The sequence below is a fragment of the Microtus oregoni genome, unplaced genomic scaffold, assembly GCF_018167655.1.
Source record: "Microtus oregoni isolate MIOR12 unplaced genomic scaffold, Mior012 000024F_ref0000369, whole genome shotgun sequence".
In the NCBI taxonomy this organism is placed as follows: domain Eukaryota; kingdom Metazoa; phylum Chordata; class Mammalia; order Rodentia; family Cricetidae; genus Microtus; species Microtus oregoni.
In genome coordinates, this window is record NW_024543083.1 from 33,292,106 (window position 1) to 33,311,479 (window position 19,374).

At 42.8% G+C, this 19,374-nt stretch overlaps 1 protein-coding gene across 1 annotated transcript in view; it reads right to left on the reverse strand.

The window, feature by feature from the left end:
- Positions 1 to 979: 979 nt before the first annotated feature.
- The window catches only part of Galntl6 (polypeptide N-acetylgalactosaminyltransferase like 6), a 1,023,973-nt gene continuing 1,005,578 nt past the window's right edge, over positions 980 to 19,374 (reverse strand). The window contains exon 13 of the mRNA XM_041673878.1: positions 980 to 3,832. Coding sequence (XP_041529812.1) covers positions 3,665 to 3,832 — 168 coding nt within the window. The 3' untranslated portion in view covers positions 980 to 3,664. The remainder of the gene's footprint in view (positions 3,833 to 19,374) is intronic.

A 19,374-nucleotide genomic window follows, 5' to 3' on the forward strand; every position in this document is an offset into this window, starting at 1 on the left:
GAGGCGGCAGAAGCAGACACACCAGTCTGGAATGTCAAGTGCCGAGATGAGCGGCTGGGAAGAGAAGCTTCAGGCCAGTGTTGAGTCTGCCAAATGGAGTTGCAAACAGCTCCGAGTTCTGCTAGCAGAGGCTATAGACATAAATCAAAGAGCACTCTTCCCAGTGCCGGCAGTGTGGGAACGACTGGCCACTTGTCACGCTTCAGTGTCCTCAACCACAGCTCCACACGTGGAGAGTAATTACCGCGAGCCCTGTGGTCTGCGAGTGATGGTGGCGAGGGGAGAATTTACGCAGGAATTGCATGGGGAGGGCTGTCCACACCCATGTCTAGAGACACGATAATGCCCTTCTTTCCCCCATATGTTCACTGTGAGGTGTTCCTTTGCATGATTTATGTTAAAGGCCTTGTTTCCAGCCTGTCCCCAGCACCTGGCCATGTACAGCAGGTTTATATCCCCGACAGGGAAAGAAACCTAAAGATATTTTAGTAAGCAGCTTCCTGGAATGATAAATCAACAGCTATAATATCATATTTTTTAGGATAATACTAAATTCTGAAGGGAAAAAAAAAAGGTCAGTATTTCTCTGCAAGGGAGGGCAAGGGAAAGCTGTTGACTGGGAAAGACTAGGGTAGGGTGCTAACAGCAGAGCTGGCTTCACTTGGTAGCACCCCCTTTCTGAATCTCGAGGTGTGTGAAGGATTGAAGGAGCAATTTCCCGGTGGCAGGAGTCGCCGTCTGTGACTGAGGGACAGTTGGCTGTGGAATCAGAGTGAATCAAAGTGCCACTGGCTCTTTTGATGGATCTGCTGTCCTTAGAGAGCTGGTCTTTAAGTAAAAGATTTTTTGTTTTGATCTTTTCTTATAGATAGTTCTAGAAGGATGGAAAATGGGGCCGGGAATACAGTTCAAAGCACTTGCCTTGCATGCTCGAGGCCCTAGGTTCAATTTCAAATTCAAAGAAAAAAAAAATGGAAGTTTTCCATGTGAAGATAAGGAACATACTTATAATTTGACAGCTATCTTCTTTTAAAACATATAATCGCTACTAAAAGAAATGGTGTCAGGTTGATATTGGTCTCATGGCTTTTAAGAAATGTAGAAAATAACGGGCCTATCACTTCTTTTTCATTGACTGTGAGTCCGTTTGTATTATGTGTTATTCATTTATTGTATAAAGTTCTATGTTATCAATTCACAAAATAGTCCTGGAACTTCCATTATTCACTGAGGCTTCTGATAGAATGACTACATTTAAAAACAGTCATGTGATCATAGTCATATAAGTAAATTACAGTAGACATATAAGCCGGTACATTAGTATTGCCAAGGTACTCATCCAGCCTTGAAAAGGCATGAACCACACAGTTAAGTCCCGATTGTTTTATAGCATAGGTTTTGTTTTTCCCCTGTAAATACACAAAGGGGGTTTCAAAAAAATTAATTATTTTCTTCTTTCTCTCAGAACTACTCTTACGATGGAGAAACAGCTATTTTTGTTGACCACACCAACTTGATATCAACCCCATCTTGATAAAAGAATTGGTGTGAGGACTCAACTCTCAAGTTCTCAAAGAATTTTATTTCCAGGAACAGTCGCCTTCCTGAGGACTATTCAGTGCCTCCTGCTAACTGAAAGTGCAAACATATGCTGTTTAATGCTTTTCAGATTGTATTTCAAGCAAGTAGACTTCCGACCTTGAGGGGCACAGGGAATGCCTCTCTCAATGTGCTTTTCTGGGCAGTACTCTACCCTCCTGCTCAGGGGCAGACTCTCCAGACTCCATTTGTATGCTCCCCGAGTGCACACCATCAATGATTGTTCCATAGTTGGCAGTTGCATTTAATGTCCCAAGCTTCCTTTTTGTTTGTTTATTTAGAGAAAAAAATAATTTCTTTTTTTTTAAATAATCTTTTATTCAGAGAGTAAGAGACCAATCTTGATGGATCACTGTGTATCCCATGAAAATGCTGCAATACTTAGGGTAGGCCCTAGCTGGCCAGCCATGACTTAACATCCTAAGAGATTATGACAAAGCTGGGCTTTCCAGGCTGAGCAACCCAAGGTTGTCTCTTTGGTCCGATTGTAAATAGCAGCCAACTGTCTAATGACATAATGTGAATTTTTATAGGCTCGTCTAATTCTCCAGCCAGATTGCTCTCTGAACATTTGAGATAAATCTTCACCCACTCCTTAGAAGTGTTCAACACACAGGTTAATTTCTCACTATTGATTTTCTCCGCTATGCATCTTGACTATTACAAGATGACTTGACCTATACAAAAGATCTCAGTGGCAGACAGTTTTAAAAGAAACAGCTTTTTGAAAAGAATGCTTGAAAAAAAGAAGTTGGTAAAGACACCGGATTTTAGTGATCTATGCCCCCAATATATAGATCATCTTGACATATATATTTTTTATTAACAAGGAAACTATATTAAAAATAATAAAAATAAAGGTAAGAACACCCTGCACCCAAAACATCTAGAGCATGTTAATTTTGAACTTATTTCTTTTTTTCCACACTCCTGAAATACTGCCCACTAATAGAAAATAGAAAATTAATAGAAATTCCTTTCCTGGACTTTCAAATGAGACAACATCATTATTTTCAAGAACGGGGGAGATTAAAAACTAACACTTAAATAATACCACTTTTTAAATTGCCAGATTCAACAAAACTGAAGTGAATGAAGCCATTTCCACATCACTTGGAGTGAAGATTTATTTAAGACCAACTCAACCCCACTGCAATGCCTTCTTTAATCAAAGTTACAACTGGACAGACATCAGACTTTTTAAAATTTAAAAATAATAGAAAAGTAAAAATAGATTTCCTAGAGAAATTTCTTCCCTAACCTGTGTGTGTGCACGCGTGTATGTTGTTTTGCTGCTTCTGTGAATCTTTGTTTGGAGTAACTGGGTAGCAGAGTGGCGCTTTTTTGTTGTTTGTTTTTGTCTTTAACTGGATTCATCCAAGGATGCTGAATTAGAACGCCATCTGATTGGTGGAACATGGACTCCTCTGAAGCATGACAGAGAGTAAAGGCCCTGAAAGGAGAATGGCAGGTGTGAATGAGAACATGGGATGTGCGTCTCAGATGCCGTGTACCCTTGTGCGAAGAGAAGACAAAAGAAAAGAGAATGGTATGAGCACTCTAAAATCATCTGCAGCACTTTAGAGGGTTAAACCTGCTTAACCCATTCCTCGTCAGAGAATGGCACCAAAGAGCTCACCCCTCAAGCGTGGCTAGTTCTAGGCCTGTGGTAGCCTCAGGTTGCCAGAGCAGTCATGCGCTCTGTTTCCGCCCCCCTCCCACCCGATTAATAGGATCCATTCATAGCTACTCACTACTGCAGGATTTGACCTGAGAAATGCTAGGATCGATTAACTCAGCAGTCGTGGCGAACAGTCCCTAAATAATCTTTACCCTTGGCCAGCAAGGGAACTGCTAGTCTCCAGTTCTCAGCAGCAGCTGGTGGGGTTCTCAGCCAAGTTCTTCAGATGTAGGAACTCCTCCCGAACAGCCTACGTTGACATGGCATTTACACATCTTTCGAGCAGGCTTCCTAGATCTAGGAAACATTATTCCTGACTCCTTTGACCCAGGCGCCCGCTACAACACAGTTCCCAATCTGTAGGTGATCGCTCTTCTTTCCTTTCTAGGAGCTGGCAGGGTAGCTATTTTTTTCTAAAATAGTCATGTTGATATGTTCAAAAATCCATTGCTGAGTCTCAGAGAGAGGGTCACATCTGGCCATGAAAATCTTTTTCTCTGCAGGGTTGCAGTCCATGCAGCTGTTGCTTACAGGATGAAATAGTGTTCTGTCCTAGATCAGAAAGAAAAGACTGATATAAAATGTGGCGAATGCTACAGCCCAACATTTAGATATGTAAAATAGGTGTTTGTATTTGAGTAGGTACCCAGAGTCTAACTCAACCAGCTCTCGAGCCAAAGAATATAAGATTTCAAAGAATTTAGAACTTCCAACACAACTTAAGCTGAAGACAAAAATATGAATTAATTAATTTTTTTTAAGAGAGTAATTCACTCATTTCTAGTTTTGAAGTGAGCATCGTGTTGCAAGCTTAGCTGCTTACAAGTATAAAATGCTTCTAGCCATTTGGATAAAATATCACACACACACACACACACACACACACACACACACACACTGTGTTTAGTGCACAGTAAATAATAAATACACCCAACTAGAAGAGCGAAATTTTCCCCATCTCACACTGGTTGTCTATTGAAAAAGACAAAAGAAATCCATGCTGAAATTGAAATGCTAGGCGCTCGGCTGCCTGCCGTCTCTGGAAGATGAATGAAGGGGTGCCGACAAGTGACACTTGGGCCATAGCTGAGAATGAAAAGTCAGCTTTGTTAGTGCTTAAGAATCAGTGTCTTCCACCCCTGCAATCCAACATCTGGGAAGTTGCAGGCGTTTAGATAGCATGGTTCGGATGACTTTTTGTAAACTGGAGGAGGTGTCGTTGGCTTACAAGCCAGCTATGATAAATACATTAAATCACCTAAGTACTTGAGGCAGTTCACAGCTCAGTGAATAAAAGGTGCTCGCTTCCAGGGCACAAAGTCTAAGTCCTGAGCAAGCTCATTGTCTGAGCATGCCCCTTTTTATTGTATTCCTGGGAAGAGGAGGTGAAGTGGAAAGGAAACAACCCCTCTTTAGTGTCAAACACTCACTCAAATGGCATTTACGATTTTTCTTAAAAAGTATCAATAATTTGAGAAAAGGTCGCCAAATTAACACTTAAATTTTAGCATCGAGTAATGTTTTGTTGTTTAGCTTAGGAAGTATTTTGGGGTTCTAGTTGTTCTTCTGGTTGCTTTCCTTCAAGGGGGGGGAACAGTAAATGGGCAGAACTTTTCGGATTTAAGAGTTTCTCAGCCACCCTTTGTAAACATTTATGGGTTTCTGGATTTTCAAACTCAATCAAACTAATATTTAATATCCTTGAAGGATCCGGATGTTTGCATGAAGGGGAAGGAGAAATAAGGAAGGAGAAACAGAAACGTAACATGTGGGCAATTTGGTAGGCGTTTCTATTTTTAGTGTAAACAAAGGACTGTGCCCAACACAAAGGTTCTTTTCTCCTACTCTTTAAAGTCAACGCTGGTTGTGGATTTTCCTGAACTTGAGTTCAGAAGTCTCCTAAGGGTGCCTTACAGTCCTCTCCAACGTCTTCACTAACTTCTCTGCAGTCTGACCCCAGAGGAAGGTTCTAAGAAATTCTCCTTGTCTGCGGGGGGGGGGGGGGGGGGGAGGGGGGATCGTAGATGCCAGGAAGGAGGAGACTGTTCTCAGCTCTTCATCGCAGCCTTGGAGATTACCTGGGCTCCTGCAGTCTCTGGCTCCTTGCACAACGCCTTCCTTCCTTGTTCTGCCCCTTCCCTCCGGCATTTCTCATGCCCTTCACCCTCAATTTCCAGCAGCATAGCTGCCTGAATCTAATCTATTTTATTAGGTTTGCAAACACCCTTTGTGGTTTCCCTTTTTATATTGCCGGGAATCCAACCCATTCAAACTGTGGGCTTGCTAGGCAAGCGCTGTACCACAGAGTTATATTTCAAAATCCCTTCAAGTAGTATTCTTTACTGTTTTTACACTTATTTAGTGTGTAGTGTGTCTACATACGGGAAGGCCAGAGGACAATGTGCAGGGTTCAGTTTTCTCTGTCTACCACGTGGGCTCTGGGGAGGAAACTCAGGTTGGCAGATTTGGTGGGATGCGCCCTGACTCATCAAGCCTTCTCTTGACTCCCTCAAAGACCATTTTTTTAAATTATAACGTTCAAGAAAATTCTACGTGACCCACTAAATTCGAACATGCTCTGTTGCGTGTGCGGGCACCTCCTTCGAGTCTTTAATACCTGCATTTCTTCTTGCTTCCTTTACCAACAGCTCAGGTGGACCTCCGGACAACCCCAGATCCCCTTAAAAACATGCATTTTCGTGAAACCTAAAATCGGTAAAGAAAATGAGTATTCCATGGTTTCTTCTTTTTATCAGTGCCTGTGTGCCAGCATGAACACAAAAACAAACCAGGTTTCGTAAAGCGCCCTATTTTTCTGCACATCCCTTCCTGAGCCGTAAGGTATCACAGTTTGCAAACCCCTTGTGGGAACACATGTTCTGACAAATGCAGGTGTGCTCATAGGCACAGCCAGACAGGCTGTGCAGATGTGGTACAACCGGAACAATCCGGAATACGTTTCCAGTGCGTGTACTTTGTGTCCTTAGAAGAGATGAAAACTGGGATTCTTTATCTAGCTACACCAGGGAAGCTGATGGGGAACGAGAGGGTGAAGTAGACCAGTCCCCAAAGTCTTTGCCATAGAATTGAACGAACACTTTGTTCCAAAGTCTGCCTGTGACAGAGACAGTTTTACAGGGTGCTAAGCTAGAAGTCCTCCCCAATACCCAGTAGGTCAACTGACTGATCTCTGGCTACAGACCGGTCTCTGTTCACCCTTGTCTCTGGAATGCCCAGCAAGGCCACAGAAATGAAGCTTCTGGGCACACTTTCAGCCTTCAACAGAGCATACTTTTATTGCCTTTGACCTTGGAGGGGGGGGGGTGACATAATTGTTATCTATAGGCTTCTATTGGAGCAGGCTTTTGGATCATTAATGTCTTTATCAACGCCTTTGCTAGCTGATTTAGTCAGTGGCGTGAGTCTGAATATGTCTTTTCTTCCTTGACAGCCCTCCTCTCCCCTGTCGTTCTTCCCATCGGTCATCACTGTTAACAGAACAGAATCCCCGCCCCAGTAGACTTGCGAGTACTTTGGAAAGTGCGATGTTCTGTAACAGCCTTCTGTACGTGATGATCGATGCTCTGTCTTTGCTTTGCTCTTGGTCCAGTCCTGACAAAAGGCAAGGCCCTGCCTGTCAGTGTCACCTTTACTTCACCTTGCCTGAGAAAACTGAAATCATAGAGCAGGGAAGGTCTAAGGATTGCTGAGCCGCCCGCCCTTCCTAATCAGTTCACAGTGCCAACCAATCCGTGCACGCAGATGAACATGGGTGGGACTATTTGGGTGGTTCACTGGAAGCCACGTGGGTTTAGGGCTGGCCACAGACTTGACTGGCATCTGTGTGGTAGCTGGTGTGTTCCCACATCCATAATGAACTTTATCCGCTCCCATATTCACATAGAGTCTGAGCTTTAGTAGAATGAGCGAGTGGCTCCAAACATCCCAGCCTGCTCTTGGGGTCATGAAGGAACTGAACACGAAAGACACAAAGGCAGTAAAATAGACAGGAGAGCACATGGCTCACAGCCTGAGGGGCAGCGCAGTCCTGGGAAGAGGCCTGAGGTTTGTGACTGTCCATGGAGCTGGATGAATTCTAACCATCCACTTGCTAGCTGTCTGCCATTGGAGCAGGCACTAAATTCTGCGACCCTTAGCTCACCTACTTGTAAATATGGCTAACCCGCCCAAGTTTGCTACGAGAGGATAAAACGTAGAGTGGCTGGCTCCATGGTTCACATATACGCAACTATGTAATAGCTTCCTCTTCCTCTAATTTATTTTTAGTCAGAAAGCCTCCCCAGTTCTGAAAATCAGAATGTACTAACCATCTGGTCTGAGACCAGCAAGCTATTCAATACCAAATTATATTTTCTGAAATCCTGGCAAAATAGAGCTTGAAAAAAATTACCCTGTGACCCAATCCGTTGTCCACATTGTACAACAGTGCCTTCCTCTTTAATCCAAAGGATTTAGGAAACCATGGTCATCTAGGGCTAGCAAGGCAGGTTTGCTAGGTTATCGCAGAGCTTTGGCTGGTCTCTAGCATGAGCTATGACTATCTTTTCAGGTCCGGAGCTTTCTAGAAGACAAGACAATAAAATATGTAGACCTTTTGAATACATGATTGAGATGGGCTAATTGAGTTCAACAGATATTTCTAAAGTGCCCTTTATATTGTGGTTAGTGTCGAGGAAAGGCGTTGGGGAAGATAACCTAAGCCACATCCTCTAACCCAACAACTAGAGCAGATCAAAAGGTACCTAATAAGTGTCTGAAGTAGAGAAAATATCAGTGAAATGTAGTGTAATAAAGGTGAATATGAAATAACACATGTATGCATTTGAGTTAAAAATTTAATGGGCAAATCCTGTTAGATAGGGACTCACATATTCACAGTTTCTTTCCATCTTTTGATGGGTACCTAGGTTGATTCTGTCTCCTGGCTGTTGTGACCAGGGCCACAGCAAACAGTGGTATATGATGACTTCATACCCATTGGGTATATAATCAGAACAACACAGCTAGATAATGTAGTAGTTCTATTTTTGGTTTTATGAGGAACCTCCATACATATTTCCACAGTAGATGGGCTAATTGGCATTCCTGGCAATAGTATCCCATTGCTACCCCTATCCTCATCAACATTTGTTTTCCTGGTGAGAGCCATGTCAACTGGGAGAAGAGAGAATCTCAATGTGGTTCTCATTTGCATTTCTCTGGTGGCTAAGGATCATCATTTATGAAAATTATTTCAGAAATTTGTTGGGATTTGTACTTTGAGAAGAATCTTTTCAATTAATTTGCCTGCTTATTGATTTAATTATTATTTTCTTTTGGTGGTTTACTTTTTGAATCTTTTCTATTTTCTAGATATGAATCGTTTATACATGAATAGCTAGCAGAGTTTCTCTCATTCTGTAGAACGTCTCTTTACAATTGTTTCCTTGACTGTGTCTCAGTTCTCTAGTCCAATGCCACCCATCTGTCAGGTCTTGCTATTATGTCCTGAGGACACAAAAGTCCTAGTCAGACAGCCACTGCCTAAGTCTAAATCATCAAGTGTTTTTCTGTACCTTCTTCCTCTAGCCAGCTCAAAGTTTTGGGTCTTATATTAAGATCTTAAATTCTAAAGATAGAGGCAGAGACAATAAACAATGACGATAATAAATATGATGCTATATAAAAATGGGGAAATAAAAAGAACCCGAGATGGCAGTGATGGGACCTGAAGGAAAGAGAATTAGCTATTCACATGTCTAAGTGATAAAGCTTTCATAAGGAGAAGGGCTAGTGCAGTGACTGAGCACACCTTTACGGATCAATAGTCTAAGGAAACCAGAATAATGGCACTGGAGTAAGGGGTGATGGAGTGCCAGCTAGATCAAGTTATGGTGACAAGAAAAATCTTTGGTATCACCGGTATACAGGGAACATAGTACGGACTTCAGACCGTTATGTCTGAGAGGTAGACAAAGGGCCAAATCATGAAGATACTTGTGTGTAATTCTAAAATTGATTCTTTCCTGTTGGCACTGGGGGAGGAGTTATACTTAGGATACCAAGGAGGAAGGCATTGGATAACATCATAAGAAAAGAGATGAAGGCGACAGCAAGCATCCAAATTTGAGCTGATACAGAAGGAAGGTGGGGGCAACCATGGCCGTGCTCTGAGGGCTACTTGAGATATCTGAGAAGTTAAATGCACAGAGGGTTATAATGAATGGGATGTGTGGCCTGTGGTAGAGGGAGGAGGTGAGTGGCTGGAGTAAAAGCACGGCTGAACTGGGACAATGAAAGACGAACTTGGTGTGGAAGAATTGTTTGTATTCTGTCAATCATGTTTTAAATAAATGCTGATTGGCCAGGCAGGAAGTATAGGCGGGAAAACCAAACAGGAAGTAGAAATGATGCAATAAGAACAGGAGAATTCTGGGAAGGAGGAAGCTGATTCCTCCCACTCTTGCCTAGACCACCGAAGCAGCAGGATGTGATCTGCCCCACTGAAAAAGGAACTGAGCCACATGGCTAACATAGATCAGAAAAATGGGTTAATCAAGATGTGAGAGTTAGCCAGTGAGAGGCTAGAGCTAATGGACCAATCAGCTTATAAATTATGGAAACCTATGTGTGATTTTCTTTGGGGATAAACAGTTGTGGGATACCGGGTGGGACAAAAACCCCAACAACAATCAGGCCTCCCATTCATGCTACACGAACTGGACTAGGAGGAGGGACGATAGTGATTTCTGTTCTAGACATAGTAAGTTGGAGATGTTCAGGCTTGGCTGTCCAACAAGCAGTTGGTTAGAGAAGATGTCAGGGTAGTTTATCTATATAAAATGGAAATAATTACATGAGTTCCTCTGATAAATTTACATATGATTGAAAACTTAAATGCTATAACAACATACTTTGGAAGTGGGTACTTTCATAAGTGAGAATTCCTTCATAGTTGATGCCTCTGGTGTCTAATAAGGAGGAATGAAGGCTTGATGGGATTAGGTTTTCATTCAGATTGTTCCTAGCAACAGTTTTGCTAGCTATTTAGTTTGTCAGGGATTCACTTCCTTTATGCCTGTAGAGTGAGTTTAGTAGACAGGAGACAGAGATAAGATATGCTATAGTGAGCTCTGCTTTGTTGCCTCTCAAGGTTATAGAGAAGAGTAAGGTTGATACGTGACAACCCTTTGCGTTCTAAAAAGGGAGAGAAACCAGTTCTTAGTTTTATCATTGGCTCCTGAGAAAATACAAATCATTCCTAAATAGATAGAAAATGACAAGTAGTCATAAGGTCTGGCCATTTCTACTTTTTCTTTAGCAGGTCATGTTTCTCACAGAATGTTGGCCTTATGCATCCTTGCTCAATTCAACCCATCAGCAATGACACCTCTGAGTGTTTTCAGTGTACGTATGGAGACGGTGCTGGTGACACCTCACTCTCAGCTGGTCCTCGGCCTCTCATCTTACATTCTACATACTGCATTCACCAGGCTGTGCATAGTGATATGCCAGGCATATCAATCTCAGTTCCTCTCAGAGTAGCCAGAAAATTCTCATGAGTTAGACCCCCTGTCTTCCATGCTCACTCAATGTCTTCGCCCTTCACTAAATTCTTAGCCTGGCCTATATTATTGTGTATAGTTCTGTCACTATACTGATGTCTGGTCTCATAGGTCATCGTTTTCCTTCACACAATGTATTTCAGGTGGCTTCTCTCTGTGCTTTGTAGAAAACCAAGACTCTGCCTACCTCAGGGTCTTGGGATAAATTGATACACACACACAAACACACACACACAAACACACTCTCTTTTTGTACTACTTTCATCATTAATTTTTGCTCACTCTTTGGTTTTCTTTCAAAAATTATTTGGAGAGCTAGGCGGTGGTGGCACATGCCTTTAATCCCAGTACTGCGGAGGCAGAGACAGGAGGATCTCTGCAAGTTTGAGGCCAGCCTGGTCTACAGAATGAGTTCCAGAACAGGCTTCAAAGCTACAGAGAAACCCTATCTCGAAAAAACAAACAAACAAACAAACCAAAAAAAAAAAAACCCAAACAACATCAACAACAACAAAACTCATTTGGAGCTTTCCCTATACCTCTGGTCTGTGCAGGGCCCAATGCTCTGTGTTGTCATATTGGGCAGTGTTGTAGTTTGACTTTCAATTGCTATGATGAAACACCATGACCAAAGTAACTTGGGGAGGAAAGGGTTCATTCATCTTATGTTTCTACATCACAGTTCATCACCAAAGGAAGTTAGGACAGGAACTCCAGCAGGGTAGAAACCTGGAGGCAGAGGCCACAGAGGAATGCTGCTTCCTGGCTTGTTCCTCACTGGTTGCTTGGCCTGCTTGCTTATAGAACCCACAGGTAGCAAGAGCCACAATGGTTTGGGCCCGCCCCATCAATCACTAATCAGGAAAATCAGGCTTGCTTATAGCCTCCTCTTATGGAGGCATTTTTCTCAATCGAGGCTCCTTTCTCCCTGGTAATTCTAGCTTGTGTCCAGTTGGCATAAAGCTAGCCACTGTATGCTGTGTTCCTTATGTATATATGCATGAATGTATGTAGATATGGATGTACGTCATTTATATGTATTCTCAAAGTTCCACATGTAGGAAAATATTTTCCCAGATTTTGCTGCTTCTGCTCATATTTCTTATATACTCTCAATCACCCTGCCTAGAGTCTTGTGACCCTACACCCCTCCTTCCTGCATACCTGTGTGTCATATGGTGTTAGGAGCTCTGCCCAGATTCCCTCATTTCTCTTCCCCTCACCACTTCTTGAGGAACCAGAATGTCGAGAAGCAGGAAGCTAGATTCAATTATCCTTTCAGCAAATATGAATTAAGCCCTGCGATGTGCCACAAGTCCTCTTGGTATACACCAAGAGTGCACAAAAAAAAAAAAAACAGTCCTTTTGTGAAGTTCCCCTTCTAATATTTACTCGTGAATAGTTAAAATAGTACAAAAATGTCTGGTATAGAAGTACAACCACTTTAGACAATGTGCTTCTCTCTACTCCAATTTGGGGTGTTCAAATCAAGCCAGAAGATAACTTGCTGGACACATGGAAGGTAATAGCTAACATTAATCGAACTCTTATGTGCCACGCTCAAAGTGCAATGAGTTTTCACTTACTTATAGTGACAACTATTGAAGGTGAATGCTTTTATTATTTCCATCTTATAACAAGGAAAGAGATGTGTGGCAAATTTTCCAAGGCTCCAGTGCCAAGACACATCGTGGAGCTCATGACTCAAACAGCAGCACCCCCGCCCCGTCTTCTCCCAAGGACCCAGAGTCCATGTCCTGAATGTCTTGCAATGGCAAAGCATTTCTTCTTGGCTGAGGCGACTAGCAGCCTGGCTCCATCTCCATGTCTGTTCAGACCGGAAAAAGGGTCTTCATCAACAACGTCAGGAGTCTTTTAGACCTCTAATCGCCAAGCTCTGCTTCCATTTGGCTGTCTAGATCCCTGCAAGCACACGCCTCAGCGTTATGTAAGAGCATGAACATAGTCTGTGAGCTATAGAGTCTGTTTAATGCAGACTGAGACTGAGAGCAGTTAAGCACATAGGGGAATTGTGAAGCAATGGGGTTGTTGCTAAGTAGAAATGGCAGACTTTAGAACCCTGTGCCAGTCAGCTGACTTCAGCTAGAGACACAGGCAAACCAGAGCAGAATGATGTCACTATGGGAAAGGTTCTCCTTCCTGCTTTCAGAACAACCCTTAGCTGGGTCTCAAGGGTCCTTTCAGGGCACCAGGAGTTACCCTCAGCTTGGAGGAAAAAGCTTAAGTAGGGCGCCCCTAAAACCATTTTTTACCAAGAGAACGCCAGTAGAGTAAATATATGCTTTCCCAGTGGCTAATCCTCTTCCCACCAGGTTGATTGTTGAAAATAAATCACAGGTCTCTACATCGCCACTTCCTCCTGGTGCACGCTATACTAGTGCGGATGGTCCATGTCTCTTGACAATATAGGTTCATTGCTTGATGCATGGCCCTCTGGGGAGTTAGCTTTGCCCTGTTCTGACAAGGAAGCTAAGTTGTGAGTTGGAACCAAAGTCTCCTTAAGGTACGGTGACTCACTGCAGCCCAATCACTCTATCGCATCGAAGTGGCCGCAGTAGGCATTGTGCAGCTGGTTTTCAACAAAACGTTTTGAAAGTCTTTGTTTTCTGATGTTCAAGCTGGAGGATGCTGACCTGGGATATATTACTAGTTTTAGGTAAATTTGTGAGCTGATAAGGAAATTGCTTAAGTAGACGTCCCGTGTCCCTTCTGATATATGTTAGAGGACTCGGCCAGTGAATTCAAGCGTTAGGAATCGGTCAACTCAGATGAGGACATTAAACATGGGTTGACTCAAGAGCGAGTGGTGAAACAGTAAAGTCGTTCAATTGCTTTTAAGTGCGGTCAAAGAGCCAAAATCCAGACTGGGGTAAAATTTGAAGTTCAGATTTTCATTACTATTTTGGGGGTATGATGGTGATTATCCGAAGGCCTTGTGCATTGTAAGAATCTGCTCTATTGTTGAGCTACATCTCCAGTTCCTGAGATAGGCTTCAATAGAAATAAATGACTAACTATACAAACACAAAGGATGCATTATACAGGTAGAAGATGGGAGAGATGTCAGAGTGGCAAAGAGAAAAAGGTTATAACTATCTTGCAATGCTATGAGCTAATTAAAAAGCCAAGTGTATGAATTAAGTAAGAAAACCAATCAGCTCGGGGTAAATGAACAGCAACACTGGTTATAGCAACAGATGATAGAGGCTTAAAGAAAGGATGCCAGTCGCTCTTCTGTTTTTTTTTTTTTTTTTATGATTACAGCACACTGCAATTTGATACTCTTTTCTGGGTTGGGTGCTATCTTCTAGGACTCTTTAGAGCGGTGGCTCTCAACCCTCCTGATGCTGTGATCCTTTAATCCAGCTCCTCATGTTGTGGTGACCCCAACCATAACATTATTTTTCGTTGTTACTTCATACCTGTAACTTTGCTACTGTTATGAGTGGTAATGTAAATATCTGTGTTTTCTGATGATCTTAGATGAACCCCTAAGGGTCATTCAACCCCACAGGTTGAGAACTACTTCTCTAGATGTCCAGGAGGTTGAGTTAGATCCAAATAAAGTCATGTATAGAGCAGAATCTGGAAGCTGGACCGCTTCATCAGAAGGAAAGATTAATGACCAAGCAAACATTACAAAATATTTTCAATTTTTGAGCAAAATGGATTGAACTTAATCTCTAGAGTACCATAGGCCCTGGAAGAAGCTCCCAACAACAGGGGCTGTTGGAAATGGATGGGCTGACCTGGAAGAGTTTAACTCTTCAACTATGAGCACACATTTAGCATTTTGTAAATGCCTCATAAATTATAACCAGAATAGAACTACATCCCTTCTTTGTTAATTTAGTAACTTAATTGTGGGCACTGTATTTACCTGGGGTCCTAAGTCACTGTCTCTCCAGAATGCTTTAAACTCACAGCTCTGTGGCATTCCATCTGGCATCTTTGTGGACCGGCATGATTTTATGATATAGTGACCGAAGCCTAATATCTATGTTAAAATAAATTCTCAAATGTTGGCACTTGCCGAGAATTTTACCCCTCAGTCCCTTTAACTAACAGGGCAGTTGTAGGTATCAGTCTAACTGGGCAGGCGCTCTCCTATTTCCACTCTCTGCTTCATGCAACTTAAAAGTCCTTTTTTTAATGGAAATTAAAATTTGAGAAAACCCTAGAGAACCACTACAAAAAGTTATTTGAAACATTCAATGCTTGGTCAGTGGGGGAAGGTTATTTGTAATGTTTTCTGATGAAGAAATGTGTTGGGTTTATCCAGTACAGTTGAACCTTACGATAGAGCGGGTCCTATATCCACAGCCAAACCATTGTGTGTTTAAGTCAGTCTTTGGATATTCACTTATAAACTTCACTATTAGAGATTATGGAAAGCATACGGGCATGTGAAAGAAAGGAGCTAGGCATGGTGGCTCAAGCCCTATGTCTAAGCACTTGGAAGTGGAGGCAAGGGGAATGGGAGATCTGGGCCATCCATGGTTACATGGAGAGTGTGAGGCTATCCTGGGCTACATGAGACCTGTCTAAAAGAACTCAAAAGGGGATGGGCAAAGGTGATAAACTATTCCTGACCTTGAGTAGTTAAGGATGATGAATGACTGACCATGTTGGTCAACGTTGAAGGTATAAAGAAGGGAACAAAGTGATGCTGGGGTCACCCAGAGGCCTAGATGCCACCAGAGCAGGAGGCAGATGCGGGTTAGAGGAAGCCTTTATCTATTGCTTGTTAGAACATCTAAAAGATTTCAAGCATTATCAATACCAAGGCCTCGCCATCTAGAGAGCCTTAGGTAGCTTACAGTGCAACACCTCCATCAGTGTGTTTTCATGTGTGCTGATAACATGTTTCTATAATATTTAATTCTATTTACCACTGCTTCCAGATTTTCTTGGCTATCTTTGATCCTTTCTTTTCAGTGTTAAGAGTCTATCAGTTTTCACATATGAATCTGCTGAGGTTTATGGACTTGACACTAAATGTACATAACAATTTGAAAATGTATTGTCACAGTATTTTAATCCTTATGATGCCCTCTCTATTAAAAGAAATCATTCAGAGGACGTTGCCATAGGTTTTCTTCTTCACCCCCTCTCCTGCCCACATGGTGCTGCAGCTGGAAATCAGTTTCCTCTCATGAACGCCAGGCAAGAACTTCACCACTGAGCTATACTCTCAGCCCCCTTCTACAGCTTTCGCTGTAGTGGTTTTGATGTTGCCCCCACCCCCAGACTTGAACCGAACTATTTATCTTGAGCATTTTATGATAACTACAAAGAACTGCTTTTTAATTTCATGTTCTGTTTTTTTGTTGCCCAAGTAGAAATAATTGTTTTCATCCTGTTGAAACCATGCTAAATGTTCTAATTCAATTTTAATGGTTTAGTTGCACAGTCTTTTGGATTTCCAAAATGCTCAAACACATCATCTGTGAATAGTCCATTTACCCGCTTCCTCTCAAATCTTGATGCCTTTTAAATTTCTTCAGTCTTTCTGATTACACTAAATATGAGACCTTGTACAAGTTTGAATAGAGGTGATTACAGTCTACTTCTTATTTTACATTCAGTCTCCAAGGGAAAGCTTTTCTCTTCCTCTTGTTTCTCCTTCCCTTCCTCCTTTCTCTCCTCCTCCTCTTGCTCCTACTTCCAGCCCTCTCCCTCTCTCATACAGTCTTCCTCTTTAGTCTAGAACTTGCTGTTCGGAAAAAGGCTGGCCTTAAACTTTTGGCAATCCTGCTGCTTCTGCCTCCTGATAGGATCATAGGTGTGTCTCGTCAGCCCTGCCCACTGGAGGGTAGTTTCGGCAGTGATAAGAGTGGTGGTGTTTGTGGGCTTACTCTGTGTCGTAGATTAAGTTAGTTGATGTCTATTAGTTTGTTTTCTATTGGGCTACTCGGTAAGACAGTAGAAACTTTAGGATCACGCACACATTTATTAAAATGTTTTGCAGCCACCTTTCAAATAAATGACTTGTGCTCAAATTCCTAATTTTGGTTATATATTTGGGACACTTAAAAAGACATATGCTATAGGCCACCAGTAAAATGTTTACATAAAAAGAGGAGGCTATGGGAGACAGCTTTCAGCCTGGGAAGGATGACAGCAAACCAGTGCCACTCAGCATGGGTTTGCTTCAGTGACAAAGCACGCCAGGTCACTCTTTGGCACTTTTGTCAATGGGAAGCATGTGTTTGTCACCCACACAAGATGGAGATTCAGTCTTACAGTCAGGCTCTCCCTGGTTTATCAGGTAGATATTGTGTCTGTTAGAGCAAAGAAGAAATGAAAGTGAAGACAAACTAGCCATAAGCTTGGCCTGTTTGCGTTGAGACAAGGTCTGACTTTGTCCAGGCTAGCCTGGTCTTACACTCCTGGTAACCCTCTAGCTTCTGCCTCCTGAGTACTAGAAGGTCAATTGTGTGCTCCCATTCTGGCCAGGCTATTGTAAGTTTGACTAAGACTAAGGCCCGACCATTGTGTTGACCAGATTCTGAAGGGCTGGATGAGAATTGGGAGGTAAAGTGAGTCTCTTATACTCAGTGAGAAACCAAGTTGCATTGAGAACAGAGAAATGGAATGACCAGATATTCTGGAAACTGAACAAGGCTGAGTGTGAGAAAGGCAGGGAAATCCTTTGGGAAGCCCTTGAGTGATCCAAGGGTAATGTGGTTAGGGTGGCAGTCAGAGCAGGGACAGAGCAGTGGCAAAGGGTGTGTGTGTGTATGCATACATGTGTGTGAGAGAGGTGTGTGTGTGTCTGTGTGTGAGAGAGAGAGAAAGAGAGAGGTGTGTGTGTGTGTGTGTGTGTGTGTGTGAGAGAGAGAGAGAGAGAGAGAGAGAGAGAGAGGTGTGTGTGCATGCATGTGTGTGTGAGAGAGAGGTGTGTGTGTGTGTGTGTGTGTGTGTGTGAGAGAGAGAGAGAGAGAGAGAGAGAGAGAGAGAGAGAGAGAGAGTTGCATGTGTGGGTGTGAGAGAGAGAGACGGGGGATATGACTGGGCAAAGGGAGTAAAAAGTGGTAGTGACTGACCAGATGTGACAGATGTGGGGACTGAATTGGAGAAAGGATTTCTTGTTGAATGATAGTTTAAACACTTTTACTGGGGTTGCTGCCCTTGTAACAGGGGTCCCCCTGGTGGCAAAAGAGAACCAAAGTAAGGTTTCCTCTCTCACAGGCTCTTCTGAGATGTACAACCATGGTTACAATATCGTAAAATAGGGATGCCCCTCTCCTCTCGGGTAGCAAAGAGACACATCTAAGAATAGCTGAGAGCTAATTGCTGATCATGGAACAGGAAGTGAGGTCTGACCACATCCTTGATCTGTTCAAAGGAGGCTGATACTGGCCAAATTCTTTCTCCAAGAAATCTCCACGTAGCTGGAAAAGATCAGTTGGAGTCTGTAGCCCTAGATCCGGTAAACCCTGGGACCTCTCCTGGGAATTACTGATCCTGTTTCTTCAGAGCACAGCCAGGGGGTGAGTGGAGACTCCGGAGCTGGATTCACCTGAGTTCGGATGCTGGCTTTGTCACAGGTGTGCCAGCATTGGTATCTTCCTCTGTGCATTCCACACAATGGCACCTAAGTGATTACGGGGATTCAGTTGGAGGTGGTCCTGAGGATGGTAATAAAAAAGGGGGGCATTCCAAAACAGCTTCAGAGAATTACTGAACTGGTAGACCACTCCCCCTTTTCTGAGGCCAAGGGCTGCCACTGGACAGGGAAGGCAGCATTCCAGAGAGCTCTCTGTCTGATTTTTTTTCCTCTCTAGGTAGCAGCTCTTGAATTTTCCAAAACAGGTGTGCTGTATAGGTCTGAGTCATCGACCAAGATGAGATATTTCAGAAACTTCCCATTTTAAGCCTTTGGCATGTTCCTGATTTTGTATAAATATCTTGCTTGCTATATAAATATGCAAAGTGCAACCTCTTGCTGAGTGCTGCGACCGACCTAAGAAGCCAGCCAGAGCATAGGCGCATCTAGTGATTATCTTTCACCGATCCCTTCGGATACTGGAAAGGTTTGCAGTGTTAAAGCTCATACGAGCTAAACCGTTGGAAATCACTGCAGCCTCGCTTTCCCTCTCCGGGAGCTCTGTGGGCACATGCATTAGTCGGTCTGATCCATCTGCAAGCCTTTGTGAGCTCCCTAATGAAAACAACTGCATTTTCAGGGCTTAATTGCGTATTATTGAGTGGTCTGTCTCTCATTCTGTAAACGTCCAATGATGAGGAATGTTCCGTTCATTAGAAAGCTCCAGCCTGTGAGGGAGGGCTGGTGTTTTATTGATGTATACAGAAAATATCATCCTAAAGGTCAGAAAATAACTATTGGAGAAAAAAGGCCTACCCTACCCAACTCCATGTAGACAATATTGTATCGAATAGCGGGAGTTTGACAAGACTAATCAATCACACATTTCACACACACACACACACACACACACACACACACACACACACCCAGCTAGCAATTCTCTTCCCGTGTAC